Genomic DNA, 11,844 nt, shown 5'->3' on the forward strand with positions numbered 1-11,844 from the left:
ATAATAACAACTATTGGCTTATTACCTGCCTTTATTAATATATTAACGGTGTTTTAGCACTTATAAAGTATACGCTTATTCTAAATTCCTAATCCTAGCCAATAGTGACACTGTGAAATATAGACAAGATTTATTTGTTTTCATTTTTTGTTGTTTGTTTAAAAAAAAAAATATATATATATATAAAAGTCCTGTTAAAAAAAAAAAAAATATATATATATATATATGTATATATATTTTTTAAATAAATAAATAAATATATATATATATAAATATATATATATATATATATATATATATATATATATATATATATATTTTTATTTATTTATTTATTTAAAAAAAAAAATATATATATATATATAAACAGGACTTTGTTTATAAATGGATTGTTAAATAGTATTCAATAATAATCAATACTGAATAATATGAAACATTTTGTGGCTGTTTTTTGCTGTATTAATCAGTCCCAACTCACACTAATAATTACAGCTTATTACCTGTTTGTATGTTATTAAGATATTAACTATGTTTTATTAACTATGTTTATTCATCATCTCTAATCCTACACAATACCTAAACCCAACTATACCTTAATACCTTAGTATTAAAAAGTCACTAATTAATAGTTTGTTGAGCTAACCTTAGTTAATAGTTTGCTAATAGTGTTGATTGTATATTAAAATAAAGTGTTACCCACCTGTTTTCTGATATTTATAATATAAATAAATATATGTATGATATAAATAAATAAGAAGAAATAAATAATAGAATTTATTTCAGATGCAAAGCTGAACTGTCATCATCGCTACTGCAGTCTTCAGAAATCCCTCTATAGGGCAATTTACACCGCAATACATTTTTTTCATGATTCTCTGATAAATTGAAGCCAGTATATATTTGAAATTGATCATTTCTTTGTCACTTTGGATGAGCAATAACTCTTTGCTTAAGAAAATAAAATACACCTAAAAAAAGATAAAAAATATTTTACTTACCTCATTCTTTTGAATCATAGTTTATCTTATTCACTTCATTCTGTAATGCGGAACTCTGCTCGTTTTTGTGCTTATTTTAAATGTTCCGGTTCATTCTCTATGGGAGGCGAGGCAGTGGCACAGTAGGTAGTGCTGTCGCTTCACAGCAAGAAGGTCGCTGGTTCGTACCTCGGCTCAGTTGGCGTTTCTGTGTGGAGTTTGCATGTTCTCCCTGCCTTCGAGTGCTCAGTTTTCCCCCACAGTCCAAAGACATGCGGTGCAGGTAAATTGGGTAGGCTAAATTGTCCGTAGTGTATGAGTGTGTGTGTGAATGTGTGTGTATGTGTTGCCCAGAGATGGGTTGTGGCTGGAAGGGCATCCGCTGCATAAAAAACTTGCTAGATAAGTTGGCGGTTCGTTCCGCTGTGACGACCCTGGATTATTAAAGGGACTAAGCCGACAAGAAAATTAATGAATTAATTCTCTATGGGAGAAATGACTAGGAATAATAAACAGCAGAAAACTGTCAAACTACTCGCTGTACAAACAAGTGTGTTCATGAAAATACATGAAAAGTAGAAGAAAATAACAAGAATATATGTTTGCAAAATCAAGCAGCAGAATGAGCTGTATTTAACGTCTAAAAATCAGTGGAAGTGAATAAAACCGGAAGTCTTGAGCCTAAAAGTTTAGGCTCGCTTGTAATTTCAATATTTGTTCATATTAATAAATACACTAACATTAACTAATTGAACCTTATTGTAAAGTGTTACTATTTATACTTTGATATTGTTGAACTGTACTTAAAACTGAAATGGAGATCTATTACTTTTGCTGTCAATATGACAATGTTTTGTTAATCCTCTCCCACAGAATTCTGCATTAACTCTCAGTCCATCCTGCTCCTGCGGGTCATTGCTGCTTTCTGTTTCTTGGGCATTCTGTGCAGCCTGACGGCATTTCTGTTGGACGTCTTTGGACCCAAACACCCAGCCCTCAAGATCACACGCAGATACGCTTTCGCTCACATTCTCACAGGTACAAATTCACCATCACTGATTTATTTCTTAATATAAACTTCTTTATACTTAAAGGGATGGTCCACCCAAAAATGATTGTTCAGTTTTACTCCACATCCTCGTGTAGTTTAAACTCATTAGACTCTGTTTTAAACACAAATTATGACAAGTTTAATGACGCCGAAGAGGTTTCTGATCCTCCGTTCAAGTCACCAAAACATTGATCTAAAAATTCATAAAAGGCATGAATTTGTTTAGATCAGTGGTTCCCAAAGTGGGGGTCGGGACCCCTTGGGGATTGCTTGGTGATTTCCAAAAGTCAAATAAATTTTATTAAAGTATTTAATTTACCATATTTTATCCATAACCCACAGAAGATAAAAATAGTAGGTAATAGTTACATAAAAAGGCAACAACATGCAAATTAGAAGTCATCAGCTTTTTAATTTATTTTCATAGGATTGTGCGTTTACGTTAGATTAACAACACAGCAATAGCGTCAGCAGCAGCAGATTTATTTTATAGCACCAGGTTAAACTTTGACACCTTTATGGCAATCAGATACATTAAAAATAAATACAGGCTACAACTGAACATTGAGGATGATCTCTGAGTGGCGTTCTCCAAATTTAAACCAAGAATAGACTTGTGCTAAAAACATTGTGCCCAACAGTCTCATGAGGTGAGGTTAAGATTAAATTAAACAATTTAATAAATGACTATATGAATTATAGCCTATGGTTGTTAGATTTTTTTTTTGTGTTATCAATATGCTCATGTTTATATAGGCCTATAAAGTTGTGTGTGCAACATATGTATATTTATAACAACCTCCGAGGTTTGGGGGTTGCGGGCTGCGAGCCTGGCTCAGATGATGCTAACTAGTGCTGGGCAAAGATTAATCGCATCCAATATAAAAGTTTTGTTTTGACATAATGTATGTGTGTGTATTATGTATATTTATTAGAGGTGTGAACCTAGACTGCTCTCACGGTTCGGTTACGATTATCATGCCTTCGATTCTGTTCAATTCGATATCTCGGTGCATCACGGTGCATTGACGATGCTTTCCATATACAGTGTTATATTTTAGGGGGGAGGCTTTAACAAGCTGTCTGTATAAACACAGAGACACACAGCACCACACTGTCTCTCATTCAAACACATACACGAACATAGATAGCACCAAACAAACAAACAAACAAACACACACACACTAGGGTTGTAACGGTATGAATTTTTCACGGTATGATAATCGTCTAAAACAATACCACGGTTTGACGGTTTCGCGGTATACGGTATGTTACAAATGTTACAAAATAATAGAACAGTGAAGCAAATTTGACTTTTTCCAAATAATATATTTTCAGTTACTATAAACAACACCACTTACAATGAACAAATAAAAAAATAAGAAAATAATAAATAATGTGTCAAAGTCCAAATAAAGTCCAAATAAACATGGTGAAAATTCTCAGTAAAAAATAGATATAAATATTTACTATACTATAAATAGTTACATAACGAAACTAGATTCAATATGGAACATCCTTAGGTTTTATGTGCCAGCATGGATATGGTTGTCTATCGATATGGATTTGGATATGGTTGTCTGCAATGCAGACAAACAGCTGCACCTTCATTTGTGTCTTTTGAAAACAGCAAGAGCAGCAGTTCGTCTTTGCTGTGTCACTGTTTTGTCATGTTTCTGTGCTGCTGTGCATGCAAAAGTACTTAGTATGAGAATTATTTCATGCAAAACTTTTTTTTTTTTGCGTTTTATTTAGCCGCGCATAAATGTATGCCTATCTCTCATTCCGTGTTGTTCAAAAAGCTTGGTCCACAAACAAAAGCGAAACCTATGCTTATTGGTTGTGATATAGCGAGTTTGAACCAATCTGGGCATGGAGGAGGGACAATGCATCAATGTATCATGTCTGATTTGTCCGGAGACACAGTGACGAGCGTTTCTTTGTCAAATCAGCGTTGTCAAATGTTGATGACGTAACCGCACTGATTCCGGAGCCTCTGAAAGTCCGCGAATGTTATGTGATACAGCACTGGAAAGCTGAGACTCTCTTCTTTATGCCAATCTTTGAATTGTATGAATCGGATCAGCGGATCAAAAGTTATTAAACATTTAAGAGCAATACTTATTTTTAGCCGCGGGCGGCTGTCTCGGTCTTTAAGGGTTAAAACCGTTGATATGCAATTGTTCATGGTATGATAATCGTGCACGTTCAAATCGTGGTAGACCGTCATACCGGTATATTGTTACAACCCTAACACACACACACACACACACACACACACGCACACACACAAGCCCTCGCAACAGGGAGAGCTCGAGCTGAGCGGAGCAGAAAACCGAAAAAAAAATAAGCACTTTTCTGACGGTCCCTTAATGAGAGCTCCTCTCCAGGCTAAACACATATTGCGAGGGCTTAAACGGAGCAGTGCTCGTAATGTCGAGCGAAAAAAAAAAAGAAAGACAGCTGTGAAACATAACCAGCTTTGTCTTTTTGTAGGAAACACACTTTAGATCTTTTTAGGGTAAGCGGTTTTTGAGTTATTGCTGTCTATAACTGAATGTGTGTCAGGAATATCGAAAACAAAACCAACTGAACCGCGCTCATTTCTGCCGCCCCCCTGAATGTACAGCGCCCTAAGCATTTGCCTATGGTGCCTATGCCACGGGCCGGCCCTGAGTTGGCTGAGTGTTGTAAATACTCGCACTCACCTCCCTCGCGACAGAGCGCATAGGAGATAAATGACGTCAGTACATAATAACCAGTTATGATTATTACTGAACCGATACCTAATTGTCCGCGTCTGCATCGCGGTGCACCGAAGAAACAATTAATTTTGACACCCCTAATATATATATTATTTTTTTTTTAGCATTCTTCTTCAGTATATCTACCTTTGTGTTGAAAGAAACTCAAAATAAAAGAAATTCAAACAGGTTTTAAACAAGTCTATGATGAATAAATGATGACAGAACTTTTATATTTGGGTGAACTATGCCTTTAAAGGTGACCTGTTATGCCCCTTTTTACAAGATGTAAAATAACTCTCTGATATCGCTAGAATGTGTGTATGTGATGCTTCAGCTCAAAATACCATACAAATGCTTTATAACTCTTTGAAACTGCTCCTTTTAGGCTTTGATCCTAATTGGGCAATTTTGGTGACTGTCGCTTTAAATTCAAATGAGATTGTGCTCTTTTTTTAAAAAAAAGAGGGCGGAGCTAGAAATGCCTGCATGTCAGCATAGTAGCAAATTCACAAACAAGACTAACGTCATGGTAATGAGGGAGAGATGGTCAACAATGGGCGGGGCTTTCCCCCTCTGATGACACGTACAAAGGAAGAATGTCAATCAAAGTGTGTCTGCAGACTGTTTTTATCAAGTGTGATTATAAACAATAGAAATAATAAAGTTTTACCATTAAAAACAGGTTACAGGGTTCTTACGGGTGCTGGAAATCCTGGAAAATGCTTGATTTTTAATATAGTGTTTTCAAGGTTAGAAAAGTGCTTGGATTTTGGACAAAGTGCTTGAACCTGCTTGAATTTAATTTTGCTGGGCTCGAAATTGACTGTTTTGTTGCATATGCGCACAATTTTTTCTGTGACCTCTAAATATGTTTGGGACCATATGTGCGAGGGCTTAAATTGTTGTTGTGCCACCAGTTTTCATTGCTAAATGTTCACCGCATGCATGTATTTATGGAGCTAATAATATGCCAAAACAGTCTGAATTTGAATTGTGTTAAATTTAATTATTAATAATTGTAAGCTAATAAAACTGATCATATGCTATTAAAAATGTTCAACTGAATTTGAATTTCTTAACTCGATTATAGAACGTCTAAATTTTAAGACAATTTTTTTAAGTCAGATTTTTATAGACATATTTTCAAACTTTAGATTTTTTGGTTCTGAATTCAAAGACTGCAGATTTTGGGTATGTAAAAAAAAATACAGTTTTAAGTTTTTTAAGAATTCAAACTATTCAAATTCAGATAGTTTTGGCATTATTAGCTTAATACTTATTTAGGAAACATTCACCCAGAATGCAACTTTGCATCTGAAACGCCAATTCAATGACTGTAAAAAATAAAATAGCAATGCACTTGAAATATTATGAACGACTGGTCATGAAAGTTTGATTCTACACCCAAACAAAATCTGACTGTGAGCTAATTTCCTGAGATATCAACTTTAGGGAGAAAGAGACCAAACTTAAAAACATACTTCATCCAATAACTCAACTTTTTAAATTTATTTTTTCATTATTTTTGGGTGAACTGTCCCAATAAATCTAAGCTCCAAAATATTCAACAATTTACGTGTAAATGTCATATTGTGTTTTTTAAAATAGCACAATGAATTTAAATGTGAATAAGTACGTACAGAATATATTAACATGATTAACTGTGATAGTTAGGTGCTGGAAAAGCATACAAATGCACCTTGAAAGTGCTTGGAAAGTGCTGGAATTTGAAGTTGGAAAAAGTGTAAGAACCCTGGGTTATATTCACACACTGTTGCCACACAACTGCATTTAAACCCCTTATAAAAGTAATTTTTGCATAATAGTCCCCCTTTAATGTCTCCATGTTCCTCTGTTTTGCAGTGCTTCAGTGTGCTACAGTGATCGGCTTCTGCTACTGGGCTTCAGAACTGATTCTGTCCCTCCAGCAGCAGCACAAGAAGTACCACGGCTCGCTCATCTACGTCACTTTCGCCATCAGCTTCTACCTGGTGGCTGGTGCAGGTGGAGCCTCGATTTTAGCCACAGCAGCAAACTTGCTCCGCCATTACCCCACAGAGGAGGAGGAGCAGGCGCTGGAGCTGCTCTCAGAGATGGAGGAGAGCAGCGAAACATACCCTGCCGACTACGACATTGCCAATCAATTCCAGCCTCCTCCGGCTTACACACCCTGAGCGCCAAATGTGTCGCCTGTGTTTTTTCCGCCCAACGCCACTCCTGTCTTCTGGTGCCACCTTCGGCCTTCAGACAAAGAAATGACGTTCTGATTTTAGGTGCCCCATTAAAAACGAATATACAGTTGAAGTTGAAATTATTAGCCCTCCTGTGACTTTATTTTTTTTTCCAACTAATGTTTAACGGAGCAAGGATATTTTGACAGCATTTCCTATAATATTTTTTTAATGGAGAAAGTCAGATTTGTTTTAATTTGGTTCAAATAAAAGCAGTTTTAATTTTTTAAAAACATTTTAAGGTCAATATTATTAGCCCCCTTAAGCACGACCTATTTTCGATTGTCTAAAAAACAAATCACCATTATACAATGACTTGCCTAATTACCCTAACTTGCCTAATTAAGCTTTATAATTGCACTAAGCTGAATACTAGTGAAATGGAGGCCAGCTAGCGAAGTGCTGTGCAGGTAAACCTCCCTCCTCTGATCTCTAAAGGTGCTCCAGCAACAGATGTTAGAGGCCATGGTCTTTAGCCTTCTTGCTAGAGCAACCGACTCCCTTACAAAGAATCGCCGCTTGGATCCCAGCTCAGAACGGGATGAGTGCAGTAGGACCGGTAGGTTACATGTGGGGGCTCGTCCGGGATGGGAGTGAGGTTTATGCCGAGTTCAAACTGCATGTATTTTGCCCTGATTTTGATTTCCCGTCAGGTTTTGAGAAATCGCTGACAAATGCCTGAAATCACAGGCAAATCAGTGCTCGTGCACAGGAGTAACAATCACACAATGTGAACTATCAAAGACACAATCTGAGAGAATCACAGATGAGTCGCCAACACCCGTGAGATATTTGGCATGCTAAATATCTGGACCTGTCGGTAATTGTGTTATTGAAAATAACATCAGTGATTACCTACAGCCAATGAGCAAGCAGCATCCACTTGTATGGGTGTCTGTAGGCCAGCAGGCAAGGCCGGAGCAAGCTGAACTGCCGCTCTAGGCAAAGGACGATCATGCTGCCCTCAACCCAAAACTGAAAACGGTAATGGTCGCAGACATAACTAAAGACGCATGGGGGTGAGGGAGGTGTCGCGGACATAACTGAGGACGCGGGTGTTGGGGGTGGTGTTGCGGACGCCGCCCTCTCTATTCTGCCGCTTCAGGCAGTCGCCTAGGTCGCCTCTATGGACGCACCGGCCCTGCCAGCAGGAGGATGAGGGAGAAGTTAAAAGCGCTTATTTTCAGTTCATTTGGACCCAAGAAATGGTGGAAAAAAATAGTGGAAATTTGGCAGGAGCACTCGTGTTTGTTTGACAAGTCATTTGAGCAATACCACAACCAGGTCGAAAAAGAAAAAGTTTGAGAGAAGTTAATTGCTAGTTCCCTTTAACAGCCAGGTGAACAAAATAAGTACTTTTTTACCCCACTAAAGGCTTCTTTCTCATTAAGTTAATAACAAAAGATATACTACATGACCTTGCGTTGTTTAAATGTCACTTTTCAAGTGTGTTTGGTTGTAAGAGACGTAGATTGTGGACTGAAACAATATTGTCGGCGATTCTTCCAATTGTAAAGTCATCCAGTGTGAAACCCCTTATCGCCGAACCATCCTACAGTGTAAACACAGCACCGTCAGAATGCTACCCCAGATAGTCATGCAGTGTGAAATCATTTGTGACATGACTACTTTTAAAATTGTGCAGTCTGAACTCTCCATTAGGGGGTGAGAGAAACGGAGGCCAGCTAGCAAAGTGCTATGCAGGTAAACCTCACTCCTTTGACCTCTAAAGATGCTCTAGCAATCGACGCTAGAGGCAAGGTTTTATTTTTTCCTTCTTGGTAGAGCAACTGGCTCTCATATAAAGAATCGCTGGTTCAATCTTAGCTCAGAATGGGATGAGTGCAGTAGGACAAGTGGGTTACATGCCGGGACTTGTTCGGGATGGTGAGGTTAAGGGGGGTGAGGCCAGCTAGTGAAGTGCTATGCAGGTAAACCTCACTCCTCTGACCTCTGAAGTTGCTCTAATGACAGATGCTAGATGCCATGGTATTTGGCCTCCTTGTTAGAGCAACTGACTCATGCAAAGAATCGCCGGCCCGATCCCGGCTCAGAACGGGATGGGTGTAGGACCGTTGGGGGCTCGTCCAGGGTGGGAATGAGGTTTAGGGGAGTAAGTGTAGTGGAGGCCAGCTAGCGAAGTGCTATACTGCTAAACCTCACTCCTCTGACCTCTAAAGGAGCTCTACCGACAGAAGCAAGAGGTCATGGTTTTTAGCCTCCTTGTTAGAGCAACTGACCCATACAAAGAATCGTCGGTTCGATCCCAGCTTAGAGCGGGATGGGTGCAGTAGTACCGATGGCTTACCTGTGGGGGCTCTTCCGGGATGGGAGGGAGGTTTAGGGATGTGAGTGTAACTGAAGCTGGCTAGTGGTGCTCTACCAACAGATGCAAGGAGCCATGGTCTTTAGCCTCCTTGTTAGAGCAACTGGCTCTCATACAAAGAATCGTTGGTTCGATCCCAGCTTAGAGCGGGATGAGTGCAGTAGTACCGATGGGTTACCTGTGGGGGCTCGTCCGGGATGGGAGAGAGGTTCAGGGGTGTTAGGGTAACGGAGACCAGCTAGTGATTTGCTATGGTGGTAAACCACACTCCTCTGACCTCTAAAGGTGTTATTGAGACAGATGCTAGAGGCTATGGTCTTTAACCTTCCTGTTAGAGCAACTGACTTTGATACCAGCTCAGCACAGGATGGGTGCATTAGAACCAGTGGGTTACATGTGGGGGCTCATCTGGCATAGGAGTGAGGTTTAGGGGGGTGAGTGTAACCGAAGCTAGCTAGTGGTGCTCTACCAACTGATGCTAGGGGCCATGGTCTTTAGCCTCCTTGTTAGAGAAACTTGCTCTCATACAAAGAATCAGTGGGGGCTCGTCCGGGATAGGAATGACCTCTAAAAGTGCTCTTGTGACAGAAGCTTGAGGCCATGGTCTTTAGCCTCCTTGTTAGAGCAACTGGCTCTCATACAAAGAATCGTTGGTTCGATCCCAGCTTAGAGCGGGATGAGTGGAGTAGTACCGATGGGTTACCTGTGGGGGCTCGTCCGGGATGGGAGGGAGGTTTAGGGGTGTTAGGGTAACAGAGACCAGCTAGTGATCTGCTATGGTGGTAAACCACACTCCTCTGACCTCTAAAGGTGTTATTGAGACAGATGCTACAGGCTATGGTCTTTAACCTTCTTGTTAGAGAAACTGACTTTGATACCAGCTCAGCAAAGGATAGGTGCAGTAGGACCAGTGGGTTACATGTGGGGGCTCATCCGGGATAGAAGTGAGGTTTAGGGGGGTGAGTGTAACTGAAGCTAGCTAGTGGTGCTCTACCAACAGATGCTAGGTTCCATGGTCTTTAGCCTCCTTGTTAGAGAAACTTGCTAACATACAAAAAATCACTGGGGGCTCGTCCGGGATAGGAATGACCTCTAAAAGTGCTCTTGTGACAGAAGCTAGAGGCCATGGTCTTTAGCCTCCTTGATAGAGCAACTTACTCCCATGTAAAGAATCACTGGTTCGATCCCAGCTCAGAACAGGATGGGTGCATTAGGACCGGTGGGTTGCACTAGCATTTTGAAAAATATCTAGTAAAACGTTATATCCTGAGATCATGGCAAAGATAAAAGAAATTAGATATTAAAACTATTATTATCATCTTTCCGTTAAACAGAAATTAGGGGGGAAATAAACAATATAAGTTAATATAATAATATAATAATTCAGAAGGGCTAATGATTCTGTCTTCAACTGTATATTCTGTAATCCAGATCATGCAGAACGGCCATATCCATGCAGACGGTTTAATGAACGTTATATTTTGGCTTGCGTGCATGGAATAAATTAGAAAATAACAATGGCATCGCTTGTAGAATTCCATCTTGCAGTAGTTTGCATGTATCTGGCAGTAAAAACACACACTGATCTAAAATCTGGGTATTTTTTGGCACGCTTCATTATTGATTAAAGACTTGAATAATGCAAAGCATCTCAGCAAAATGCTTGTTGAAGATGAGTTTACGGCATATTAAAGTGTGGGGAATTAGTCTATGTGTAATCATATTGTTTCCAAAGGTATCTTTTCTCCCTGCTTCATCACAGATTCATCATATTTGTCATTGTAAATGCTGAGCTGCACTTTTGACTTTTTATTCCTGATTTTCAAGATTTCTTTCCTTATTTTAAACATTCAAATGATCATTTTAATTCATCATTAGTCAACAGATGCTGCCGTATATGTTTCACATTTTTACAAAATAATTTCAATCAGTTATTGTAATGTTATTTTAATGCACATATATAGACGCAAATACCCAAGATAGACAGTCAAATTATTTATTATTTATTATCCAACTCTTAAAGAAACTACAAATCAGTCATTCGGAGACTTTCAGGTTTGCCAACATTACATTTTTGAGTGTGTATTTTGAGTATTAATTAAATTCTGTTTGTTTTTTTATTTTATAATTTGTGAAATTGTGTTTGGTGTGTTTTGATAGTAATAGTGTGAGTATGTTCAGATGAAAGAGTCTTAACACATTCGGTCATGATTGTATCCACAATTGACTTGTCTAGCTTTTTCTCTGGTCTGATTATTTTTGATATAAAAATCACTGCATGACATTTGATACTGCACTTGTGTTGCATAAATGGACTGTAATTGTTCTGATTTCACACTTTTGCATACAGTTTGGTTGTTTTTTTTTAGTAATCTGGTGGTTTTGTGTACTAGATTATTTCCATTTCCTTTCTGTTACATTTGAAATACGTTTACTGACAAAAAATAAAAAATAAAAAAAAACTGTTCGAGCAACATGTGCGTGCATGTTTCCTCAATGCGTGTGCACGTCA

General features: G+C 38.5%; 1 protein-coding gene across 4 annotated transcripts in view; it reads left to right on the forward strand.

The window, feature by feature from the left end:
* tmem127 (transmembrane protein 127) overlaps nucleotides 1-11,806 on the forward strand; it is a 15,804-nt gene extending 3,998 nt beyond the window's left edge. For 3 of the 4 annotated variants that reach the window (XM_087263361.1, XM_087263360.1, XM_087263359.1), the window contains exons 3-4: nucleotides 1,851-2,015; nucleotides 6,639-11,806. In XM_087263361.1, the coding sequence (XP_087119487.1) occupies nucleotides 1,851-2,015; nucleotides 6,639-6,949 (476 nt within the window). In that variant the 3' untranslated portion in view covers nucleotides 6,950-11,806. 4 annotated transcript variants of the gene reach the window in all.
* Nucleotides 11,807-11,844: the final 38 nt, after the last annotated feature.

The sequence above is a fragment of the Danio rerio genome, chromosome 8 (genome assembly GCF_052040795.2).
Source record: "Danio rerio strain M-AB ecotype USA chromosome 8, GRCz13ab, whole genome shotgun sequence".
Taxonomy (NCBI): domain Eukaryota; kingdom Metazoa; phylum Chordata; class Actinopteri; order Cypriniformes; family Danionidae; genus Danio; species Danio rerio.